Consider the following 27,416-nt stretch of genomic DNA (forward strand, 5'->3'; position numbering starts at 1 on the left):
CCGCTTTCCATATGTTCCTAAATCTTTATCAAAAAATAATAAAACCTTAGGTGGGTGCTAGACTTACTAGGCAATCATTTCGTAAGTTATATAAATATCTAACCACTATGCTGTGCTCCTGAAAGTAGTATAATATTGAATGTCACCCATAATGGGGAAATTTTAAAAAAATTTTAATGTAAAGCATGAATTTGAATGAGTCAGTTAAAAAAAATGAAAACTTCTAACTTTTTCTTGAAATTTAAAGCACTCATATTTCAAATTAATAAATACTGTCTTAAATGATCATTTGTCCTCATTTGTGCTATTGTTTGCTTTTCTCCACCAGGCCGCTGCATTGCCAGCAAATTAGAATGCAACGGAGAAAATGACTGTGGAGACAATTCAGATGAAAGGGGTTGTGGGAGGAAAAAAACAGTCTGCTCGCGGAAATTCGAACCCATCCCTAATGTGTACAGGATGGGCACTGGGTATGTAGCATCTTTTTGTTATTGGGGGGGATAACAGCATCTCAGAGCCAATGACGGGGAAGCGGCAATGGAGCAATGAGACGCATTGCTCCCCCGTCAACCCCCTGCCGCTCTTCCCAGCCGCGTCTCCAGCACTTGGCTGCCATGTTCAGGCAGCGTGTGGCCATGGCCCTTGCTCCTAGGCAGAAAAATTATTTAGCCTTTTCACAGTTCCTTTGTACCAGGCAATGTTATGGGCCCTCCGTACTTGTTGCTGGTTTTAATCCTCACACGTCCTTCCTGACAGCTGTAGAGCAGATCAGGGCCAACTGGTGGGGGGCGGGCCACGCTGGGAGGTACCGGGATGGGTCCTGCAGCTGGGTCTCGAGTGGGTGAGGAACCACCCAGAAATGCCAGGAGCCAGTGGAGAACAGGGGCATCTGAAAAGTACGCCTAAGACTGTGTCAAAAGTCCAAACGCTGGAGAAGCGAACCTGAATTAGCATGAAACAGTGCGAGTCAAGCCCTGGATCCATAATGGGAGACCACACCCGAGGAAAGGATTTAGGCAAACGCAGAAAAAAGAGATGATACAAAAAATGGTCTGAAAAAGTTTAGAGGGTTAGAGGTGAAATGGACATGGCGAGGACGTCCAAAACTTTTTCTCACATAAACTATGTGATGCGTGAGGAGGTCAGTACAGTTTAAAGGCCAAAGGTCAGGCCTGCATGACTATCTGGTTCTTGTTCAGTTTACAAACTGTGCCTCCGGAAGCTTCAATAATCTGCCCAAGTCTGTCCACTAGTACATGGCGGAAACGAGCTTCCAATCCAGACTTCAAAATCCAGGTCATTGCCACCCTTTCGTGCTAATTCAGAACCAGAACCTCCTGAACAATGCGGGCCGACTGGAAGAAACCTCAGGAGACCATGCAACAACGCAATCTTTGACTAGTCCTCAGAGATTCTAGTGTTCCCATTTCAGAAATTCTAACATCCCTACTTTAAGTCATGAGAGCGTTGGAGGTTCAGCAAGGGATTCCACATCTATTATACTGAGCTATGGTTTAGAAAACTTGAGAAAATGTGAGAGCAATCAATGGAAACAGAAGAACTGAACCTGAGTAGGAAGCATGAGGAAAATCAGTGAAGATAATCTCCTGGACGCTCCCAGTCCCATGCTAAAGATATCTCCCTTTGATTTTTGACCAAAGGCAAACAGTTTGCAATGGGCTTTTATTACTCTGTATAGCACTTGTTTTTTAAACTCTCCACTTATGCTGCCAGACTCGCATAACACGAAGCCTTGAGGCAGCAAAGACAAACAGCAGCCACTGCGAACACAGCCTCCTTTGACGGGAATGCAAACTGGCAGCTCTGGGGCCAGGGAAGCAGTGAGAGGGAGCAGCCATTAGCTTGCAAGTACGGGGAGCCGGGTTCTAACCCCGGTTCTGCATGAACTCACCACATCCTAACCAAGTCACTGAATATCTCTGGGCTGCAGTTCCTCCCTGGTATGCTGGATGCCGACAAACTTATCTGAGGTTGTGCCCTAGGAATTCCTCATTAGAGCTGATGTCAAGGAGAGCGTTTCAACAGCGACGTCTTCTCAATGTGCAGAACTGGTTTCCGTGTTCTCCTTTCCCTGGAAGGAAACCTCAGCCAGGACCCCCACTTGAGAGTCGTGTTTTCCAGCATCCTGATTGATGAGGGCTGACTGACATCACGCACTCACCTCTTGCTCGGCTGGTCTAGACTCTGGAGCTCCAGACGCGGAGGACCACATGCTGTGTGTCCTTCCACGGGAGGACTGTGCGGCCCTCCGCCAAGGGCAGCTGTGGTCCCAAGGATTCTCAGAAATGAGCGAAACCCGCTGGCTTGGAACAGCCAGTTCTCTCCTTGCTTCCCCAAGAACTGAGTTTTGACAGCTTCTTACTGGAATCCCTCTCTAATCTGCCCAAGAACTGAGTTTTTGAGAGCTTCTTACTGGAATCTCTCTTTAATCTGCTGGCCTTAGAATCTCTCTCCCCTCTCTGATACATTACTATCCTCCAAAGGTCACTTCCTGGGTAGCTGTACCTCTTTTTAAATGACATCTCCCCAAGGAGGAGTAACAAGACAAAAACAACATTCTTTTCTTGTCCACATCAGTCACCGAGTCTTACATCTGAAGCAATATAAGCATGCTATTTATTTTTTTTCTCAGGTCTAGCCAAGATACAAACACACACACAAGCATATTTATTACATATGTATATATAATTTTAAATGAGTTCAAAAAATTACAAAATATGATGCACTAAGCCAAATTAGACAAAAGCCATTTAGAAATGGATAATATTAAAACCCATGATGTATTTGAAACATCAAGATAAAGTCAGTTTAAATATCACAGCGGGGAGGAGACAGAATAAGGCTGAAAACTGCTGCATCCTTGACTTAACTGGTGAAGGGCTCCTTGGGCGTGGCTCCAGAGAGCCACCTCCTTGGGAATCCTGTCTTCGGGCTCTCTGCCAGCAGCCAAGACCTTCAGAGCTTGCTCAGGACCTGGGAGCCATTTTTGTTCTTTCTTAGCTTGGGACAAACTCACAAGTCCTCGGCAGAAAGCAGTATAAGGTCCGCAGTCCTTTTTTCCTCATTGACCCATCTGAGATCAAGAAATGAAAAGGAATGAGTCTCAAACACCTGTGTTTGTCATGCTAACTTAAGTAGTTCGGAAAGTTCTTTCCGAACCAGCTCTCTGTACTTGCTCCCTCAATTACCTGTGTTGACACCATTTCCGATGTGAATGAGAGCACACCTGGAGTTGTGCTCGCAGCCATTGGGGTGTGCGATGCATCTTACAGAACCCGCAGGAATCCCTCCCGTTTCGTACCGCATCGCTGAGCTGGGACTCCCGTACCAGTCCTCCCCGTGCGCCTGTTTCATTCTCGCACCGCACCACACTCACGCTTCTGACAGCAGATACGTGGGAGCTCTCCCCAACGAAGCAACTCTCTGGGACACCAGCTGGCTGTCCTGCAATTTAACTCAATGGCGACACTGTCTACCTGGAGATAGAGTCAGATGCCACATGTGAAGGGCTCAGTCCCTCAAGACTGCCCCCCACCACGCTTCAGGTGCCACTTCACCTGCACTCCCGATGTCCTGAAGGTTCCCACCACCCCCTCCTTGGGTTCGATGAATGCGCTACAGCAGCTCACAGAGAGAGCCCAGTAAAACAATTTACTTATTGCTCACCAGCGTATTGCAAGTGACCATGATAAAGGAAGCAGATGAGCACATGCGCTGGGGGAGGTGTGAGCAGGGCGAGGTGTGTGGGAAGGGGCTCTGAGCTTCCGTGCCCTTCCTGGGTGCACCTCCGTGTATTCACCCAAACGGAAGCTCTCAGGACCCTGCATTTGGGGGATTTTTTTCCTGAAGCTTCATCACGTAGGTGTGATTGATCATGAACTCCATGTCATCCCCTCTCCTCCCTCTGGAGAATGGAAGGTGGGGTCAAAATTCTAAGCTTCTCCCATCCAAGTACTAACCAGGTCCGACCCTGCTTAGCTTCCGAGATCAGATGAGATCGGGCGCGTTCAGGGTGGTATGGCCGGGGGAAATGGGACAACTGTAATAGCATAATCAATAAAATACATTAAAAAAAATTCTAAGCTTCTAATCAAAGCTTGATCTTCCTGGTGGCCAGTCCCCATCCCAGAGGCCACCAAGAATCACCTCATTAGGAAACAAACAAACAAACAAAAAACATGGCACATATAGATACTAGATTTATCAGGTTGATTACGCCTTAAATTATATAAATGCCTAATCACTCTGTTGTATGCCTGAAAGTAATATAGTATTTTCTGGCAACCATTACTGAAAATGAACTTTAAAAAGGAAAAAAAGACAGTGTTATCACCCAGGAAATCCCAAGAGACCGAGGAGTCGTGGGTCACAATCCAGGGTCAAAGACTAAACATTAGAACAAAAGACACACTCAGTGCTCTTTTTTTTTTTAAGATTTTATTCATTTATTTTTAGAGTGGGAAGAGAGGGAGAAAGAGAGAGAGAGAGAAACATCAATGTGCGGTTGCTGGGGGTCATGGCCTGCAACCCCGGTATGTGGCCTGACTGGGAATCGAACCTGCGACACTTTGGTTCACAGACACTCAGTGCTCTTATCACTGGAGAGATTGCAAGGGTTTTAGGAGTTCCGGGCCCAGCAGCAAACACTGTTACATATATATATTCTGTTATCTCACCATATGCATTCCAGCATTACTGAACATTTTGATGCAACACTTTTTATTCTTCCCCACAGAACACATGTTAAGATCTATTAGAATTTGGAAAACTATTGGCATCATGGAGAACTTTCTATCTACCAAAAGCAATTTCTTAAATATTTGAGTTGTGCCAAGCTAATTAATTTCCACGCTTCAATTTCCTCATTTGCAAAATGAGTATAATAATTCTATCGGCACCACGTGGTTATCATAAATTGTTAATAACTAATATTAGATAGTGATAAAAATGCTCAACTTATCGTAAGTAGTATTGAGTATTAAGCATTTTTAAATAAATTTTAAATATTGGTTAATAAAAACAATATTACTACAATTCTATTAAAATGTTGCTGTTACTATTTTATTTAGATCTTTACAAGAATCTCTCTTTTTTTAACATTTTTTTAGATTGTTTATTTACTTATTTTTAGAGAGGGAAGGGAGGGAGAAAGAGAGAGAGAGAGAAACATCAATGTGCAGTTGCTGGGGGTCATGGCCTGCAACCCAGGCATGTACCCTGACTGGGAATCGAACCTGCGACACTTTGGTTCGCAGCCCGAGCTCGATCCACTGAGCTACGCCAGCCAGGGCTAGAATCTCTATATCACACTGAAGCAAAGCAGGCCAAGAATGGCATTAGTTATGTAGTAATTTATTTCATAATCTGCTTCCAAAGTTAGTGCTGGTTTTATACGTCATGAAATAATCATAAACTCGAATTTTCTTTCAGGTTGAAAGCCCAACACATCTAAGTGAGTGGAATAAGGGGAACCTGACAGGCCAGAAGGGTTAAGTTTTGGCTTCCAGAACTTTCTGGATGCTTCACCATAGACAGAAAGAAGAAAAAAGAAAGAAAAGAAAAAAAAAGGGCTTTCTTTCCTTCAAGCCATTTGTCATGAGTTAAAAAATGTCTCAGAGAGGGATTTCTTTCATGTAAGTAAAGTAAGTTTTAAAGATTGCTGTACATCTATTGAATTCTTGAAAATTGCTTTATCTCCAGGTTTGATCTTCTGGCCGGAGAGCCCAGAGGAGAAGTCCTGGATAACTCTTTCACGGGAGGAATATGTAAAACTGTCAAAAGCAGTAAAGCAAGCAATGCATACCGTGTTGCAGCCAATCTGGAGACTGTCAACTTCGAGGTAGGACAGCCTGTCTCGGTGGCATTCCACCACCAGTGGTGATTATAAGCTAAAATCAGTGATGAATGAAGGGACAAAATAAAAAGTCAATGAATATTTTTTAACAATCTGGTCTGTGTTAGCGTTTAATGCTTCCACAACCCAGTGAGGTCAGTGTGTTATTGTCATCAATTTACAAATGAAAAAAAACTAAGGTAATTCATTTGCCCAAAGTCAAGCGGCTGATAAGCAGCGGATTAGAGATTCAAGCGGATTAGCGCTTCCCAAACTCCTGAGTTCATGCTTTCCCCAGAGAACCCTCAGCTGAGACACATCCCCACCCAGAGAATGGTTTGATTTATTCAGAATTGTCTCCTACTACATAGCTCGTTCTCTCGGGTAACCACTGAATTTAGACATAAAAGAGTGCCTGCCTTCTGAAAAGTCGAGAGGAATCTGAGGATAATGGGGTAGTTTTGCCCACCTCCCTTTCTATTTGATTGGTGGATTTGGTTTTCTGTGTGTTCTCCTCAGTGGTGGTGAGCATCACACTGCACACTCCCAGAAGCTAGCCCAGTGCCTTGCACGTGATAAGTGCCCCATACTTGTTGAACGATGTAAACAGACCTATTTACTGTATGAGAAGAGAAACAGAAAAGACACGACTTTAATGGCAACACCCATGCATACAAATTGACATGCGAGAGGGAATTTCAGAAGGTTTAATGATTTCCGAAACCACTTTATGGAGAGTGTGAGTTCAGCAAAAGTCATTCGACCCTTTTCTTTAAAAATAACTTTTATATACATATAAATACAGACATTTTCCAATGTGATAAACTCAATTTAACACCATCTAATATTTATTAATGGTGTGGGGTATGTCCTTAGGATCCGGCTGCCAAATTCAAACATTTTGGGGGAGACTTTCCCTGAGAAGCCTCGTCTGTGGCTGAAGGTAGACGTGACAACAGTAGCAGGTGACCTCTGACCAGGCAAAGGGACCACCCAGAGGCAGATGCTAACCCCTGGGGGTCCTCCACCAACAAGGGAGGCAGGACCAATCTTGCTGACACGCTAACCAGTAACTCAGAAGAGCTGTTCTTCCAAAGAAACGATAGCATCAAAAATTCTGTCAGGGATGGTTCTAATCTTAAAATGATATTGTATTGAATAGGTTTTGTAGACAGAACTAAAACCCAAATATTAACATATAATATTGTCATTACATGTAAGCATCCTATTTCAGGATGCTTTCCTGCTCTGAAAAAAGAAATGAAGCCTACTTTCAAAATACGTTAATTTCCAACAACAACAACAAAAAAACCCACACTGCCTGTATCCTCAGCATCCACTTTGTGTAATTTTACACGTAAGAGAGATTAAGCTCAGCTTGAGGTTAGGGCACATTTGGGCTTAGATAACAGTTCACACTTACAGAATAGAGTCTTCGAAGTACTTGCATACATGGTTTTACTCGATCCCCATAACAGCCTGCCTAGAAAGGTGGAAAATGCTTTATATCCACTTTACTAGTAGAAGGCTTGGGCTCAGTGAGGGTAGACAACTTTCCCAGGGATGTGCGGCCAGCACAGGGTGGAGCAGAGGGAGAATCCCGGCTCCCCGCTCCGCGCTGCCTGTGCTGGATGAGACGGTGATGGTCGTGAGAAGATGGACATTAACAGCCGTGCTCTGTGTGCCGGGTCTGTCTGAGCACCTTTCATAAACCATCACTGGGAAGGTATTACCCATGCAATGTACCCACGGAGCCAGGCCCTCCAACTTACAAGAGGCAATTGTTAAATTTTCGGAAATTTGCGAGCTGATTATTAAATATAGCCATCACTAAATATTAAATATGTAATCTTACAATTAAATAAAAATATTAAAACCACGGACGATAATCACTCCAAATGTATCACTTCTTAAAGGTGTCGTTCCATTTTCCTGTCCATTACGCTCCTGAGGTCACCCGACATCTACTGAGTCTGTATCATGAAAAGGCTATATAATAATTTTGCTTCTGGGCACCATTTCCCAAGATGAAATTCAGAGGCACCGCATCAGTAGCTTGGAATCAGCTATGGTAGGAATATATACACCATGAAAAAACGCAAAGGCTGGAGTAAATCACCGTATTTTTCCCCTCCCAGACAACTGGTTGTTCAGCATTTAGCAGCAGGCTCCTGGACCCACCGGCCTAACTTGATAACCCAAGCCTAGAAGGCAAGTAACATCAAGAAATACAGCCTGAAAACCCTTATTCAGAACCAAGTAGGCTCATTGCATTATCAGGGTAGCTCCGAAACTTGTCCAGACTGTAGACGTCGCGTGAGCTGATCTCCAGCTGCGCGTCATTGAGTTCTAGGCGATATTCAACTGCTGAGGAAGGTCATGGTTACATGTGTGTCTTCAAACAATGGTTTGGAGATGACTAGACCCAAGGGCACACACTATCGGCTTCCTTTTCACTGATTTCTATATTACTTTCATGCCTCTAGCAGGCGTGTGCAAATCTAAGCTATACCTCCTAGAAAACAATAGAGAAGTTCAGCAGGCATCTGACCTGCCTTCTCCCGCAGTACTGCTTGACCTACCTCCTAAACATCTTTTCAATCCACCAGTTTTGTCCTACCCAACCACCACTCCCCTAGACCTGGCTGTTATCCTGTCCCACCTGGCTGATTGCACCAGCAGTGTTTAAATCACTCTCCTCACCGCCATTTCAATTAAATCTAATGGACATGATCTTTGCAAACCACAAATGTGGTGGCAACCCTCCCAATTCTTCATTCATTCAGTTAATATTTTTAAAGATCTTATTATATGCAAAAGCTTGCCTGTGGAATCTGATCCTGGCATTTTAGCAGGGCCTACCAGACCTGGCCCAGTTCCCCAGTTTCATCTCATTTTCCAGCACTGTTCACCTGTGAGCCTATCCTCCCCCCAAGTTCATGTGCATGGTCAGAGTTCCTCTGAGCTTCTGCCCAGGACATCCAAGCTCCTTCCTTACATGTTACTATCTTTTTATTTAACCTGACACTTCTTTGCTTGTGTGAGAGCTAGTTCATGAAACAAAATCTTTGTAATCTGAATTTTTTAGGGAAATGGCACAGAAATGTTAGCAACTGTATCTAACTATGATCGCATTGCTTCAGTGTGAAGAGCTTTATTCATTTCCATTTTCAATGCTAACTGGCATACAGTGCAATGTCTGAAAGTAACACTGAACTTTTGACTGTTTTCCTGTTGAGCAAGAATTTTTGCAGCTGCATTATTTTGTCTTTGCTTGACTAATTGTGCAAGCTAGTTAATTGTGACATGTGGTTTGCCTCACAGTTTATTTAAAAACTGAGTATGTTAAAACAAGAAGGGATTTTTCCATCGCAAAACAGACCAACATCTTTAACATAAGGAAGTACTCTTTAATTTGCCTTGCAAATTAAAAAAAAAATGCATCCATTGTTCTCTTCTTACCAGCCTAACCATAATGAGGATTTGACTTGTACTTAAATCCAGCTTCACTGAGCTGAAGTCTTCCAAGACGAGTCATTGAAGACCGATAACCACCCACCAGGCAGAACCAATTGATTATTTGTCCTCTGCCTTGCAGGCATGGCCAGTAGAGTGCTGATGCCCAGCACTGAGACAAGGCTAAGAGGATGGGGTTGATCCTGGAGCAGAATCAGACACGACCTATCTCTCCTTTTCTAGGCCTTAATTTTCTGAAAGATATCTAAAACTAGATTGCAAACTGCATCAAATTCACAGGCAGACTGAAAATAGTTACTTATTATCCTACAAAGTCTCATCTTGGGAGTCACTTCCCTGAGCTAGACTTTCCTTTCCTGGTATGATCTCCCTGGGTTTTATAGTTATTTGTGGCAATTCCATCAGCAGCACCAGACATCATATAGGGAATGAAGTGTCTGTGATTTTCTTCCTCCCTAACTAAACTACTGACGCCCCGCAGGCAACAACTAATATTATTCCATGTTCTCTAGCGGAATGGGTCCTCAGGAAAGATGTATCGAATATTCAAATGAGTGATCATTGCATTCGGTCTTTACAGGAAGCTCCAGCATTCCCTAAATTCTGCTTTATTTCATGTGGATTTTTCTCCAGGAAGAAACTATCGAAGATGACTTGGAAACAGATTTCTATAAGGATTTAACTCCAATCGAAAAGAATAAAAATCGAGAAACCTTGGTTTTGGGTCAAGCAGACAGAAGTTCTTATGTGCCGATTTTTTATTCCTCAACACAGAGTCAATCCTCCACCCAAAATTCTGCCTTCAAAGAGGCCATTAAAGCCTCCCACAAAAAGGTAGTTACAATGGTTCCTGAGAGCGAATACCACCCACGATCCTGCAGCAAGAAAGGGGTTTTGATATCAAGCAAGTAGGATTTCTAATTCATATTTAAATAGTTCTAATGGTTTTTTTTGCGGTTGTTGTTTTATCCTACTTATAAAAAATTATCAAAAATTATCAAAAATTATAGAGGTGCTATATATAATGATGCTTCCTTTGTGCATGTATTTAGCTGTATTTATGGTTGTTTTCTTTGTCTTACTGTTTTAGGAGTATGTATTTCTTATAAAGCACATGTTAGCAGGACTTTGCTTTTTTAAATGCAATTTGACAGTCTCAGCTCTGTGATAGAAAAAAACAGACAACTTACTTCTAGGATGTTCACTGAACTACTTGATCATTTTCCTCCCATTTTTGGTTTTTCTTACTCGTTTCACTTGGTTTCTGTTTCCTGTTTCTCTAGGTCTGCCATCTTTGTCGTAATTCTATCTACCCCTTTGGGGGTCACTTTGGAAGTTCTACTAGCTTTATAATTCTGCTTGTAGTCACCCTTCTCCTGTTATAAAGCGTAATTATGCCTCTGCTTTCCTTTTGTCACAGTAAGTGATACCAGCACTCCCCAGAGATGTGCTACCTGTTGCCACACCCCATGTCCACTCTCTCCTTGAGAACACATGTGCCCGCTACTTCCCCACCGCTGTCCTCACAGGCCTTCAAGACCTGTTTTGTTGAGATAGCTCAAAACCTTTGTGTTCTGTAAAGATTTTTTTAAAGATTTTATTTATTTTATTTCTAGAGAGGGAAGGGAGGGAGGGAGAGAGAGAGAGAGAGAGAGAGAGACATCAATGTGCGGTTGCTGGGGGTCATGGCCTGCAACCCAGGCATGTGCCCTGACTGGGAATCAAACCTGTGACACTTTGGTTCGCAGCTCCCGCTCAATCCACTGAGCTATGCCAGCCAGGACCTAAGATTATTTTGTTTTAGCTTTTATATTGTATGTATACATTTGTATTTTATTCTGACTCTTATCTTCTTTACTTAAAGGTCCCTAGTGTAACACTTATAAACTCAAAGTTTTTTTTATTTTCTTTTATATATGTGTTATATTTTATATATGTATTTGTATGTATATGTGTGTGTGTGTATTTTTTTCCATTCACTCATCACCATTTCCTGTCCTCTCATCTTCCCTTTCTTGACATCCTTCTTCTCATTTAATCATCATGTTTTTAGTATCATCCCTAGGTAGGGTGCCTGCAAAATATATTCCCTAAATTCTTATAATATCTCTAAAAACGCCTATATTTTCTCTGAGCAATAAAGATAAAAGGATATGTTGGCTAGATAAGGTATCTGGGATCATAGCCTTCTTCTCTTGATGATTACTAGCTGTTATTTCACTGTCTCCTGATCTCCACACTGATTTCCACAGGAAAAAAATCAGTGTAGCGATGATTTTCTTTCTTTTGTTCTGTCTGGAAACTTACAACTTTTTATGCTGAGAATTTAGGTTATGTCTAGGTGTTGGGCTTTTGCTATTAATCTTGCCAGAAACCTACAGAATTCTTTTAATATGTAAAATATATCTTCAGCCATTAATCTTTCTTCTCCTGCTCCTTTTTCTCCTATTTTTGCATGTTAAATCTCCTAGACATGTCTTCCAGCTCTTAAATGATTTAGAGGAGAGATTTTTTTATTAGATATTTTTAGACATCCGGAGGGCACCGTATTATGGCTCCTCCTGCCTGTACTGTAGTGTCTGTCACATTTTTATCTACTTGCTCATTCATATGCTGATGTAAATGAGACCTATAGCACTTTATAGATAAATTTCCTAAACATTTCATTTATCTTCAAAAGAACCCTAAAAGGTAGAGCATTTTAAAAAATTTTTTATTGTTGTTCAATTACAGTTGTCCCCCTTTCTGCCCCATTACTTTCCCCTGCCCTGCACACCCCCTCCCATACTAATCCCTCCCTGTGTTGTCCTTGTCCACGGGTCCTTTATGCATGTCCTTTGACTTGGTCCTTCCCCTTCTTTCCCCCATTATTCACCTCTGCACTGCGCCCCGCGCGCCCCCCCCCCCCCCCCCCCCCCCCCCCCCCCCCCCCCCCCCCGTCACTGTCAGTTTGTTATTTCCATGTTGTTTGTATTGTTGATTAGTTTCTATTTATAGGTGAGATCATATGGTACTTGTCTTTCACCACCTGGCTCATTTCACTTAGCGTAATGCTCTCCAGTTCCATCCTTGCTGTCATGAGGGGTAGGAGCAGATATTTTTAACACCATTTTTCACATGAATAAATTGAAGTCCATCTATTTATGTTTAATTCAACACACGTTTGCCAAATACCTAATGTGTCAGTCCCTACACTCAAGTCCAAGAAGCTAAGGAGCTCCCGTGATTTTACAATGAGCAAATGCCAGAGATCAGAACTGAAATCGGTTTGTCAATCTTTGTTCACTATTCTTACCCACTACATCACACTTCATTTATTTATAGTTTCAACAAACTGTGAAAAGAGTATAGCTCTGATACGAACATATGAAAAAATAAGAATAAAATAGATTCCTTTTATAATATAAGGTTGCTAACTCAGTTGAAATGGGCTATGGGTCCTATAGTGTCCCTCAAATTTACCAAATTATATTCATAAGACAAGTTACTATCAGAATTATGAAGATATAAAAATACATCCCCACCCCACCCCCACCTACATCCATCCATCAATTTACTGATTCAGGGTATCTATCATTGAACATGTGATTCTGGCTTCTTTTTTTTTCCCCTTAAGTCCTCCAGCTCACTCTGATATCATACCCAGGATTGGAAATAACTGCCTAAAAATACAGTCAAAGATGGGGAAGGAAATGGAGATGTTGAAAGATATATGTATAGATTGACATTAAGATTTGTTTTATGACGAATTGGTTTATACAGAATTGTGTAATTCTGTATAATTGGTTAACCAGAATTGGCTTACACAGACGGTTTCAAACATGCTAGAGGACACTTGTAGAACTCTCATCTGTAGGTAAACGGCTGTTATTTGATCCTCGAATAGTCTGCCCTAAAGTGGAAACATTTAGGGCTATTACAGTATCAGATTGAAATATGTGAATCTTTTGATAGTCAACCATTTCTGATTCATAAAACTGTCAACTTCATATGGTTCAACCCAATAGCATAACTGTTGCCTCTGATTAAATCAGAACAGAATGAGGAAATCTTAATCTAAATACTACTGCAAACTCTTAGTCTTCGAATATTGAAAACAAGGTTCCATAAACTTGAAAATCAATCCAAGTCCTTTAGTCAAGCTTAATGTTTTGTTTATTAATTTTGTCAATCTGAGATTTGACTAAACGTATTTGTTGAGCATGCAGTCAGTTTCAACATCAAAATATCAGTTTTCTCAGTAAGAATTAGTGCTTTTCTGATTTGCTTTGCAACAAAAGATCTCACGGAATGTTGAAGTAGATCACACATTGTTAAAAACATGCTGTCACGTAATTTTTTACTCTAGCTGTCATGCACCGGCAAGTGGAACACCATGGAGGTGCTTGTACTGAGCTGAGGTACCAAAATTTTACCGGTACTTTTTACAATTTAGGTTTTAAAGCTGCCTGGAAACTTTGAACCCCTCATTTCAATGCCCAGATCTGAATGGGTATTTCAGGTACTTCAGGGAGTGATCATGCCTCTTATTAAAAGCACAACGTCCCTCCAATTTTCAAAAGCTATGTTTCTAGGACAAAATTCAAGTTTGAAACTTAAAAATAGCACTAATGGGTACTTAAAGTCTAAGCTGCACAGAGGCATGAACTTGGCCTTGTTCACGTCTGTGTCCACGGCACCTGAGACAGTCTGGCAATAAGGATGCCGGCGGGAAGAAGGGAGGAAGCAGAGAGGGAGAGAGACAGAGAGGGGGAAAGGGGAAGGAAAAGAGGGGAGGGGAATGATGACTCTTTTTCAGGCCTTGTGATGATTGTTTTTCTCTTGCGTTAGCAGTGATATTGTGCCAGAATTCTGGCACACAGGAAGATAGTTGTTTAATAATTTACAGCTATAATAAGGTTCTGTTGCTAAAGTGTGCTCCTCTTTCCGTGTCTTTTGCTCACATACTGTGATTTGCTAAAACTGAGAGATCAGATAAAGCCCATAACAATTTTTGAAAATTTTATTTTAATTGTTGTTCAAGTACAGTTTTCTGCCTTTTACTCCCATCCCAGCCCACCCAGCCAGTACTCCCTCCCCACCTCCCTCCCATTTCCACCCCCAGCACATAACAATTTTTAAAAAGAACAGTTACATGGGTACACTTATCACACTCAGTGGCTGTGTAGAAAACCAATTTAATGGAATGAGATTTGCAGCTTAATACCAACCACCCAATCCTAAATCAACCAGGCATGACAAAAAAATGATTAAAAAAAAAACCCAAAAAACCTTTCAACAGATATTTTTGCTTATGAGTGGAGGAGAGAAAGAATACAAATAATATTGGTTAATTTAATTTTACCTCTTAGTAATTTTGAATCATAGTGTTTTGGTCCATGTGACATCGAAGGGTTGTGAATGGTCATGGTGCACAGCCCCCATCTGTGCAGCAGGGGGCGCAGGCCATGGAGGCCTAGAGAATTTAAATGCTTCAGCCCCGTGACAAAGCTGTGACTTGACTCTCAGTTACATAACTTCCAGTCGAAGATTTGTTGCATGGCCCTTATTCAATCACCAGAGGTATTTGCATTAGCAAGGCTCTCTAAATAGAAACTCAGTAGGAATGCAGCCATGATGGACAACCGCGAGAGAAAGCATGACTTTGCTCATCACTGATCTCTTTCTGGTAGAGAACATGCTAGTCACACCGCTTACATCACTGAGATAATCTCATCTGTTTAGCACTGTGAACATCTCAGGAAAAGGTACTGGGCAACAAAATGAACATGATAGTTTTGCATGTGAAACCATGCGAGAGAGAGTTAAAATGGTTTGTAACACTAGATTGAAATGAGGCTTCCCTGGCTGGCGTAGCTCAGTGGATTGAGTGTGGGCTGTGAACCAAAGTGTCGCAGGTTCGATTCCCAGTCAGGGCACATGCCTGGGTTGCAGGGCATGGCCCCCAGCAACCGTACATTGATGTTTCTCTCTCTCTCTCTCCCTCCCTTCCCCTCTCTAAAAATAAATAAATAAAATCTTTAACAAAAATAAATTTAAAAAAGAAAAAAAAAGAAATGAGGCTAATGATCAACGGATGACATTTAGGTGCTGGATCCCTAAAGGCAAACTTTCCTGACCTTTACTCATCGTTTCTTTTTACCCTTTTCTGCTGTCCCTTTCAGGATTCTAGTTTTATCAGAATCCATAAAGTGATCAAAGTCTTAAACTTCACGATGAAAAGTAAAGACCTGCAGCTTTCGAACGTCTTTCTGCAAGCGCTTAACCACCTGCCGCTGGAGTACAACTACGCGGCGTACAGCCAGGTATTCGAGAGCTTCGGCACGCACTACTTCACCTCGGGCTCCCTGGGGGGCGTGTACGACCTCCTCTATCAGTACAGCCGCGAGGAGCTGCAGAACTCGGGTATGCTGACTTCCGCCCTCGTTTTCATGAACCCATCTCATACAATGCGATATACCCTTTTCTCTTACTGTGTCACTTTCATTCTTTTTTATTAACTTTATTTCCAAAATGATATGAAGAAAAACCAAAAGTATACAGTCAAGTAAATAGAACAAAAATAGAAAATTGGGGCCCAAAAAGAAGGAAATATAAATATGCTTAATCTCTTTGGGGGGGCATCATTTTTGTCTCTGAATGTCCTCATAAGCTACACATTAGTGGTCCCCCCAAAAGAGAGAGGCATGCCTTACCTCGAGAAAAACAAGATTGGTGCTGGAAACAAATTCTAAAGGATAATTTACTTATAGCATTTTATAGGCAATACTAAATTATATAGAATAGTAATTATAGCAAATTCCCTAGCTGTCTTTTTCTTTTAACAATTTTAGGCTAAAAGCCAAGGGCATAAGATGAAAGAACAATTAAGGTGTTGACACGGGACTAAGTTCATGTGGGCCAGACAGGCACCTGCTGGTGATAAAGCTTGAAACCAGATAAGAAACAATCTTATTTGAGGAAAAGTCAGAACTTTATCTCTTGGTATGTAATCGGTGATATTTCCCTGGTTCTATATAAAATAATATAAACCTTAGTTTATAAGCCCTGGCTGGCATAGCTCAGTGGATTGAGCTCGGGCTGGGAACCAAAGTGTCCCAGGTTCGATTCCCAATCAGGGTACATGCCTGGGTTGCAGGCCATAACCCCCAGCAACCGCACATTGATGTTTCTCTCTCTCTCTCTCTGTCTCTCTCTCTCTCTCTCTATCTTCCGCCCTTCCCTCCCTAAAAATAAATAAAATCTCTAAAAAAAAAGATAATCAAGTTTAAAAAAACAAAAAAAACCTTAGTTTATACATAAACCTTGGTTTCTTAACTATTTTTTAAAAGATCTTATTTATTTATTTTTAGAGAGAGGGGAAGAGAAAGAGGAAAGAGATGGAGGAAAACATCAATGTGTGGTTGCCTCTCACACACCCCCTACTGGGGACCTGGCCTGCAACCCAGGCATGTGCCCTGACTGGGAATCAAACAGGCAACGCTTTGGTTCACAGGCCCACATTCAGTCCACTGAGCTACACCAGCCAGGGCATGGTTTCTTAACTATTATCGTAAATTGTAAATATTAATTCTTATTACAGCTTAAGCACCTTTGAAATAATTTGTTTTCAGACTGCTTTGTTAAATGGCACAGGGCCCTTGTGATGATTCTATCATGTGTCTCTTGAGAACATAGTTAAGAAGCTGATGGTAACAAGAATCCAATAGTGTCTGAGGACTGGACTTCCGGCCAAAATGGAGGCATAGGTAGACACACTGTGCCTCCTCGCACAACCAAAATAAGGACAACAAAAATTTAGAAACAAAAAAAACAACCAGTACTGACAGAAAATTCAACCGTATGGAAGTCCGACAACCAAGGAGTGAAAGTAGACACGTTCATTGAGACCAGTAGGAGGGGGGGAGTTGGGTGGCTGGGTGGAGAGGAGTTGCGGCAGGGTGGCTGGTAGATCCTGGGAGTGGAAGATGGCAGCGGATGGACCCAGAAAGGCAGCAGATTGTGGAGGGGCACGGCATCTCCAGTCCCACATTCCCACACAGATAAACCAAGTGAAACTGGGGAGGGAGACAGACCACTCAACCCAGGGTCCCAGCTCAGGGAAATAAAGCCTCAAAACACCAATTAAAAACACCTGTGGGGTTTGAGGTGGCAGGAGAGACTCCCAACCTCACAGGAGAGTTTGTTGGAGAGACCCACAGGGTTCTAGAACATGCACAAGCCCACCCATCCAGGATTCAGCACCAAGAGGGCCCAATTTGCTTGCAGGAAGCAGGGGAAGTGACTGAAATGTGGCAGAGAGTGGAGCAAGCGGCACTATTCCCTCTCAGGCCCCTCCCCCACATATAGTATCACAACCCAGTGATGTGGGTTGCCCCGCCTTGGTGAACACCTAAGGTTCCACCCCTCACTACATAACAGGCATGCGGAGACAAAAAAAAATGGCCCCCACACACAAAAAAAACCAGATCAAAGCTCCAGAAAAATTATAACTAAGCAATGAAGAGATAGCCAACCTATCAGATGCACAGTTCAAAGCACTGGTGATCAGGCTGCTCACAGAATTGGTTGAATTTGGTTGCAAATTAGATGAAAAAATGAAGGCTATGCTAAGTGAAATAAAGGAAGATGTACAGGGAACCAATAATGATGGGAAGGAAACTGAGGCTCAAATCAATGGAATGGAACAGAAAAAAGAAACATCCACTCAGAAAAGAATGAAGAAATAAGAATTAAAAAAAAAATGAAGAGAGGCTTAGGAACCCCCAGAACATCTTGAAACATTCCAACATTCGAATTATAGGGGTACCAGCAGGAGAAGAGGAAGAGCAACAAGTGGAAAAGTTATTTGAACAAATAATAAAGGAGAACTTCCCCATTCTGGCTAAGGAAATAGACTTCCAGGAAGTCTAGGAAGCTCAGAGAGTCCCAAAGAAGTTGGACCCAAGAAGGAACACACCAAGGCACATCATAATTGCATTAGCCAAGATTATAAATAAAGAGAGAATCTTAAAAGCAGCAAGACAAAAGGAGAGAGTTACCTACAAAGGAGTGCCCATCAGACTGTCAGCTGATTTCTCAAAAGAGACCTTGCAGGCAAGAAGGGGCTGGAAAGAAGTATTCCAAGTCAGGAAAGGCAAGGACCTACATCTCAGATTGCTCTACCCAGCCAAGCTTTCATTTAGAATGGGAGGGCAGATAAAGTGCTTCTCAGATAAGGTCAAGTTCAAGGAGTTCATCATCACCAAGCCCTTATTATATGAAATGCTAAAGGGACTTATCTAAGAAAAAGAAGATAAAAAACATGTACTGTAAAATGACAGCAAACTCACAGTTATTAACAACCACACCTAAAACAAAACCAACTAACCAAACAACTAGAACAGGAACAGAACCACAGAAATGGAGATTACATGGAGGGTTATCAGCAAGGGAGTGGGAGGAGGAGAGAGGGGGAAAAGATACAGAGAATAAGTAGCATAGATGGTAGGTAGAAAATAGACAGGAGGAGGGTAAGAATAGCATGGGAACTGTAGAAGCCAAGAACTTAGAAGCATGGCACATGCACATGAACTAAAGTCGGGGAATGTGGGTAGGAGAGGGTATGCAGGGAGGAGGGGAGTGAAGGGGAGAAAATGAGACCATTGTAATAGCATAATCAATAAAATATATTTTAAAAAAGAGAAACAAAAAAAAAAGAATCCAATTGACCACTTCTCCCCCCCCAAAATTATAATTCTTGATCATGTAACTTTATACAAAAGAAACCAGGAATTAAAAAGACAACATCAGAGTCGATGGAGTGTCAGTTCCTCTGTTCTTACCTGTCGTATGGCCAACACTCATGTTTCCTGTGGCTGCCTGTGTCCTTCCAAACCTTAAGTGACCAGAGGTCGCTCATGATGTGCTCCCTAAGGGGGGAGTTGAGACAAGTGTCTTTGAGAAGCACTTTCAGCAAGAGGGTCTTAGAGGAATCTCACCCGGCAGAGTCAGTGAGGTCGAAAAGATTCATGCTGTGACGTACTTTCCGCACCTCCTAACCTTCACGTTCACGTCCACTGTCCTTTGCATGGAGCAGTGTTTGCGTGATGCCGTGGATGTCTTCAGCCACGGAGAACAGCATCCACATCCACGCTGAGCAAACACGGTCGGGCGGAAGTCCCTGGCCCTTTCATTCACCCTTGGGATGAAATTATTCTGGTCGCCGCTGCTGTGGCCCAGAGGATAATTTTTCACTTGATGAGCTACAGTAGTCACGCCTCAGAGCAAAGCCTCTCCGGGCTTGGAGATCAGGTCAGTTAAAGAATGATGTGAGTCTTTAGTCACCCCTCCAGCATTTTAATAGCTGAAGCCCCATAACCAAAATGAAGAGTGATGAGCTACACTTCCCTCTCTTTGGAACATTCTCGCCTTCCCTCTCTTTCTCTACACATGGAGGCGGAGACTGACAGTCGGATATACAGAATAAGGGAAAGAAAGGGAGTTTGAGATGTGACAGGAAACTGGAAATATATTACCGTACACACACCTGCATGCATACACACAAACACATATATGCTATATGTATATAGTGTTTATAGTGTGTATGAATGTATATTCAATATAGTCAATAAAACACAGTCATATTTGATGTTCTTAGATATATATTCTTATGTTTAATGAATAGATATTTTTATTCATTTCTCTGAGTCATAGTAATAATATTGGTGCTCAATTTTAATTATGGTTAAGATGAAGCACCCCCAGACTGAAACAAATTTTAACAAGATAGAATTCTCCAGGGGATGTGCTTAACTGTTCCCCCCCCCCCCCCCGCCACTCTCTAGATAAATATATATCCTGGCCTCTTCCATTTCTCTCTTTCTATTCCTTCTCCCTTTACTTAGTCACAACATGGGACTGGAATGTGAGCTCGCCTTTTGTTTGCTTTGTCCAGCAAGTACCACATCCCTTGCCTTTAATTTCAAAACATGACTTGAATAATTCCTAGCACTTTGTCTCTCTCAAGAAAAATAAACAAAGTTCAGTTGCTTTTTTGTTTGCATCCCTTGATTTATTCTATTGTTCAGTGTTCTCACAGTCAATTTAAACCCTTGAATAAAAGTTGACATTGCTTCAGTGTGCAAGGTGAAAAGAATTTCAGTAATTTGGGGAAACATGAAACAATTGAAATACCATAACATGCAAAATGGTAATTTTAAACTCTTTTTGTTGAGAAGTCACGCCCTGCTCTTCATCTGAGGAGAAAATTAATTGCCTCACTATTGATCGGCATGACATTTTCCACCAGCACTATTGACCTTGGCCCAGTCAGAGGAGCTGAGGACATTTCCAAAATACTCGTCCCTGCGCCACGTCCGAGGGGCACTCCGGTTAGAGGGGCCAAGTGCCGTGGCATCACACGACTCCTTGGTCAGGGTGGACAGAGGTCCGGCGGCGAGCCAGAGAACACAGTGCGGGGAGGAAAAGGCTCCTGCAGAAATTCACGGATGAAGTCTTGATATTTTAATCACTTTATGGCCAACCCCAGGGCTCATGGAGAGGATTCTTTATTCAAATCTTCAAGGAGTCTCCTCTAACCCTCAGAAAAGGAAATTAGCTAAGCTTATGGCTAATTAATTATGTTACAATCACTGAATTGAGTGCATAAATTTCATTTTAATTTACAAATAATCGAAACCTAACTAAACAACAAGAACACATGGGAGTTACGTGCTATATGTACGGCAAGTTCCTAACGTGGCCAAACATTTGATTTTGACCCACGTAGAAGAGCAATACTTTCAGGAGAAGAGTGACTCATATTGATTGAGCTTGATCAAAAGAGCCATTTTTTTTCTTGTCAAGTTAAAGGTACAAGGTAAACATGAGGACTTCAAACCGAGAATTTTTTACTCCCAACTTCTAACGCATCTCTTCAAATGTGTCAAACAACTGAAAAAAAAACTATGGGAAAACTGTGAAACGGGCACAGCCCATACCCGTCTCCTCGGCCTCCTTCCTCGGCGAGCTCTGCCATTATTAGTCTTCAGTTTCAGCTTCACACCGGACCGGGCCTCAGGCTCAAAACCTGCTCTTTCTTGCCTCCGTACCCTGCAACCCTAAATGTCGGTATTTGATAAACTACTTTGCTTTAAGGTGCTTAAGAGCTGATATTAACAGCTCTATCTCTCTTGTGCTTATGTTTTGCAAGGCAATCTTTAACTAAACATCAAAAAAAAACAACAACCCTGGATTCTAAACTTGGTGTTTCAGGTCAGGTGGCTTGGGAAGCCGTTAAGAAAAAGGAAACATTGATTCTTCCCAGGTGACCCCAGAGAGGCAGTACCACCTCGGCCTCCAGATGGCAAGACCTGTTTCCCCGCGGCGTGCCCCCCTCACCCCGACACCCACACTGATGTGGAAGCCATTGAGAATAATGGCAAGCGTGGTGGTGGGAAAGAGTGGTTCGGGTGATGACATCTTCCACAAAGACGCTTGGGGTTTGGTAAAAGACAAGGACAATGAAGACTGAAGGTACTAGAGCTGGGTGGCCGCAGCCTCCAGGTACTGCGGTCTTTATAAGACTCAGCAGACTGTGGAGAGGCATCGTCCTGCCAAAGCAGCGCTGGGGAATGAGGACGATAGTGCCAACCCCACCAGCTCCCACAGCTGAAGGGGTGGGGATGAGGACAGCAGGAAACATATCAAATTCAGGTTCAAATTCACATGAAAATGAGAGCACAGTCAGTGGGGATGCTGAAATGAGGAGTTCATAGGTGAGAAGTCAGAATTTCTGAGAGCAAAACGAAAGGGATTTGGAGGTGCAGGTGGAGGTGAGTGGGCCGCTGAGTCGGGGAGAGGAAGCACAGAGAGGTGGGACAATGGGTGTTCAGGGAAGGAGGGTCGACCCACAAGATTGGCAATTTAGGTGACGAACAAGAAAAACGCAATGGACTGAGGTCTCACAACATGAGGTGTGTGTGTGTGTGTGTGTGTGTGTGTGTTGGGGGGGTCTCTCAGTGGGGCTCCACATACAGTGTGTGTTCGTGTCTTGGTGTGCAGGCTGCACACAGTGGCAGTGCCCAGTAGGATGGGCAAGCTGGGAGGTTCGTTCTGTGTAAGCGACACGGAGAAGCCAACGTGACCCGTGGGGTGGGCCACAGGGAGCCCATCTCTTCTCCCCAGTGGGAGCCGCGCAGCAGCCCCTGACGAGCGCGCGGGGCCCTGTGGCTCCCGGAGGGCCGGGCCCTCGTGCTCTTCTCTGCGGTGCATTCTCAGGAGTCTGTGTTTGTACTCCACTGCCTAGGTTTAACCACGTCAGAAGTTCAAAGTTGCATCCGGATCGAAACAAAGAGACGCATTCTTTTCGTTAAAACAACAACCGTGAGACACGAGTGCACCCACAACAAGATGTCAGAGAAATACGAAGGTAACACACCCTCTCCTCGCAGCTTCCCTTGCGTGCCCTGCGGCTGACGATACTTTAGGTACCACATCGCACAGGACTGTGCTGTCTTTAACGTCACGTGTCTCATTTTTCTCCCTCAGAGCTCTGTGTGTGGTGGGGAGAGAGTGCTATACAAAATATCAGGAGCACCACTTGAAAGGGGGATTAGTGAAGGCTTTCATCTTCAGTTGTTTAATTTCGTTAACATTGACTGATTCTGTCCATGGACGGGACCCAATATTAGAGATCGTGATGTAAAGATGAACGTGAGTCAGGCCTTCCTTACCAAGGAGCTTACACAGTAATGATGTGTGTAAACAACCATTTACATACAGACGGATAAAGGGCTAAGAGAGGGATGTGAAAAAGCCCAGGCTCCAAGCCAGAACCCTGAGCATTATATCCTTTTTTCCCCCTTGGCTTCAACGTGGCTTCTTCCTTACATCTTACAGAAGTTCTGTTCTGCTGGTTCTCTGGGGGATGGTTCTCTAATTTAGGGGTAATTTTGATGTGTTCATGGGACAGGGTAAGCACAGCGGTCACCTACTCCGCCCTCTTGACCCTGAGTGCCAGCTTTTATTTCTCCCTCTTTCTAGCCTTCACACCCACCAAGCAATCATTCTGCCTCCGTAATATTTCTCCCGGTTATCTCCATCTGCTTCCTGTCTATTTCCAGGCACACCCCCCATACCCCCCATTCATTATTTCCAACCTGGACCACCACAGAGGCCTTCCGACTGGTCCCTGGCCACGAGACTTGCTTTCCTCCAGTCTATTCCACACACTTTTTAGAGCCGTCCTCTTCAAGGCAAGCCATGGCAGGAAGCTCTGATGCCGAAAGCACATCATGGTTTCACAGAGCCTGAAAGAGAAGTTCCTGCCTCTTTTCCTCTGCCTGGCTACACTGTAGGTCGTCCCCTAAATAAGTCACACTCTCTCCTGTGCCTTGCCTTTATAAATAACTCCTTTCTCTGTCAAATTCTCTTATTCTCTTACGCCACCGGACTGACTGCTACTCATTCTGCTTAGGACAAAGGGAAGCAAAATCACAGAAACTTCTGAAATATGAAGCTTACCTTTTATGAAGAGTTAGGTAAGGAACACATAAAAATATGATATTCACTCTCATGATAAATAGAGGATATAAAACCTCAGAGCACGTAGATGGTCTCTGTGCAGATCTCACACTGAATTAAGCACGAGCAAGGTGAGCACTGGTTTGGCAACGTGCATTCATATTATATATAAAAAACAAATGGATCAAAAAACGATGGTACATTTACACAATGGAATTCTATGCAGCAGAAAGAAAGAAGGAGCTTCTACCCTTTGCAACAGCATGAATGGAACTGGAAAGCATTAAGCTAAACGAAATAAGCCAGGCAGTGAAAGACAAATACCATATGATCTCACCTTTAACAGGAACCTAAACAACAAAACAAAGAAACAAGCAAAATATAATCAAAGACACTGAAATAAAGAACAGACTGACAGAGTTCAGAGGGGAGAGGAGAGGGAATTTCAGGGGAATTTCAGGGGAAAAGGGGAAGGGTTTACAGGAACGAGTATAAGGACACATGGATAAAAACTAGGGGTAGGTGGACAAGGGAGGGAGGAGGGGAGGGCTGGGTGGGTGGGTTGGGATGGGAGTAAAAGATAGAAAAATTGTACTGCAAAAACAATTAAAATAAAATTTAAAAAAAAGAAAAAAAAACAGCCCAGAAAAGGAGAAAAGCGTACAAAACAGACAAATGACCGAGTAAAAGAATAGTTACATGTTCTATGCTAGCTTTACATGTAATGGAGTAACTTAATAAGAATATAAATTCAATAACTTAAAAGCTCACAGACAAAAAATTAATTTTAAGAATTAAGTAAAAAGGGAGATTTCAAAGCTAAGGTACAAGGGCAAATAATAAAAAATATCACCATTATAGTTACAAATAAATTAGATGTTGTAAAGACAAAATTAATTGCCATATTTCAGAGGCACTAATTCCCACATCTTAAATTATACTTGCCATTCCATTTTCATTAGATTTTTAAAGTAATTGTTAATATCTGAATTTTCTCTGCATTTATTTTGAATTACTTTAAATATTTTCTATATGTAATTAACTTTATCAATTTTATTTTCTGACCATTTTTATTTTGTCATTGTCAATTGGTAGATGCTATATGGGCAAATACTAATTTTTCTCCTATTTGTATATGAAAATGAATACAAAAATCTTTAAAATTTTATTTTTATTACTCTATTATTTTACAAGTCTCACTTTGAAAAATATACTACTCTCCATAGGGAGAGTATTTCACCCATTGCTCCATCATTTCAGACTATTTTATAGTAGGGGCACGGCTAATCCTTCCTGGCACTGAAGAGTCAACATATTAATGGCATTCACTATTACCCATATCACTAGCCTGCTTTTCACTTGATTTCCTTTCTTATTACAATTTCCTCTTACTCATTTCCTATTCTTTTAGTTACAGACACCATTGGTTAAGAGGGATTGTTCTGAAAATGTGCAGAAAAATCTGTGCCATGTACATTCAATGTCACTGCCTCCAAAGAAACATCGTGCCAACTCTTAACTTGACGTTTAATTTCTTTTTTTCCCCTTTAGTTAGTTGTGCTTGTACTCCTGTCTTTCAGCGTAAAAGTTCTGGGTCGACTTCTTTCCATAACTGGAAGTCTCCAGCAGGCAGAGGGCTGGCCCGCAGGAGGCAGGGGGTTCATACCATCCCCAGGCGCCCAAGGCATGCACTGATACACATCAAAAGTGGGTTCTGGCGTCAGGGGGCACAGGGAGCAGCATCCTCAGGACTTGGGCTGCATTTGCATCCCAGCCCCCCACGCCCCCTTAGTCACCACGCATTCTGGGCCAAACTGCTAGCCTTTAATGTCCTTGTTTATAGCAATACCTACTTCTCAGGATTGTTGCGAGAATGACATAACATAATGAGTTCAAAGTGCCTGGCATATATACACGAGCTACTTAATAAATGGTAGCTCTTGGCACTGTGGTTATCATTGCTGTTATTAAACTCTCTGCAGGGTTGAGGAGCAGTGTTCTCCTGCTTTTCATTTAACTGAATGGAGCTACATGACCATACCATCTACTTTTGTGCAAACAGGCTTTTCTTTAAAGGTTGAATTTGCAGTGGAATTACATGAGTGATTTTTCTTAACGCATCTTGCAGGTTCGATGATTCAGGGAGCAGAGAAATCCATCTCCATGGTTCAAGGCGGGAGGAGTAAGGAGGCAGCGAGTCTGGTGTGGGAGAAGGGGGCCTCAGGTCTCAATGAGAGGGCCTTTACTGAGTGGCTGGCATCGGTGAAGGATAATCCTGTCGTGATTGACTTCAAGGTAAGATGAAAAAGTAGTATGGCTGAAAGAGCTAAGGTAGTTCTCCAGCAGCCCACAAATGTCACAGTATTCCTTTCGCATTTCTCTCTCAGATGCTAAAGGAAATGTCTTCTTTACTGTGTATCGCACAATGGGCCTTTTCTTAAGTGTTAAATTACATGTCTATTGCTTTTGCTATTCAGGCAAGCATTCCCTAGTATAGTATTAAGCATTTCTATCATACATAGAATATCAGGAAAGGGAGTTTAGTGAATAAAACTGCTCAAGTTTGCCATGGGCAGTGTTCTTCATCCCCCCAATGTATACAATAAATTTGATTTCTGTAGTTTTTTTTTTTTTTTGCAACTCTTTATTTGACAGGCTTCCTTAAATCTCCATTTATAGCCCCATCGGGTCAATAGGATTTGAGAGCGATTTGGCTTTCTGGTTCTCTCACCTTTGATTAAATTTACCAGTCTTGTATTTGTTGTAATTACATAAAAAATGGATTTTTATTATTTATGGAATCCTTCGCCCACATGTCAGTCATAGGCCATTTAGAACCAGTTTTGCCTGAAACATAAGCTCCTTTTAAAATGTCTGCTAACAAGCTATTCTGCTCCTTTCATTTAATTGAAGACAAAAGGGGCTCCATCATTATGAACGTAGAATGGTTTCCACGCAGCACGAAGATACATCAGGCTGTGGGGGGAGAATGAGATCCAGCCCCCCGTCTGGGCACCTGTGAGTCATACACGGCACTAGACAGTCCTTCCTTTGGGGTTTTAAAATGTTAACAAAATGATCCCTGGTTTTGTGTTCGCCCTGTTACTTGTTACCGTAATTCTTCCACTCATCCTACCAGTGAGTTCGTCTGTCCGCTTCCTCCCACTCTACCTGTTCTCCCCTGGTTCCCCCGAGGCCAGTGCTGCCCTGGAAAAACAAAGAACTCAGAAAGCCTGTCTTCATCCTCTTTGCATTTTTCTGCTCGGGTCAAACATAATGGGGTTTCGGCAGAGCATTCCTGAGCTGCTTAACTTAGGGTCACCCATCTCAGAATTTTCATGCATGCATTTGGTGCTTAATAAATAACATGATGCAAGTCCAAGCAAGTGACACCTCACCTGAGGCTTCCTCCACAGTAGAATTCCAGGGAAAGGAACCTCCAGGCACCTCACACCTGCCCTACTTTAGGGAATACCAAAGCAAGCTGATCTTGCTAGGAGCTGCCCCATCCACTGTAGCAGAGTAGGAAACCCCTCTGTCCCCTCTTTTTCTCCACTGGTTCAACTGCAGATGCACTATA

General features: G+C 42.6%; 1 protein-coding gene across 1 annotated transcript in view; it reads left to right on the forward strand.

Moving 5' to 3' along the window:
• The window catches only part of C6 (complement C6), a 61,909-nt gene that overhangs the window by 14,940 nt on the left and 19,553 nt on the right, over positions 1-27,416 (forward strand). Inside the window, exons 6-11 of the mRNA XM_028524271.2 lie at positions 329-470; positions 5,722-5,860; positions 9,965-10,165; positions 15,496-15,736; positions 22,620-22,742; positions 25,965-26,131. Of these exons, the coding sequence (XP_028380072.2) occupies positions 329-470; positions 5,722-5,860; positions 9,965-10,165; positions 15,496-15,736; positions 22,620-22,742; positions 25,965-26,131 (1,013 nt within the window). The remainder of the gene's footprint in view (positions 1-328; positions 471-5,721; positions 5,861-9,964; positions 10,166-15,495; positions 15,737-22,619; positions 22,743-25,964; positions 26,132-27,416) is intronic.

This window comes from Phyllostomus discolor, chromosome 3 (assembly GCF_004126475.2).
Source record: "Phyllostomus discolor isolate MPI-MPIP mPhyDis1 chromosome 3, mPhyDis1.pri.v3, whole genome shotgun sequence".
NCBI classification, from domain to species: domain Eukaryota; kingdom Metazoa; phylum Chordata; class Mammalia; order Chiroptera; family Phyllostomidae; genus Phyllostomus; species Phyllostomus discolor.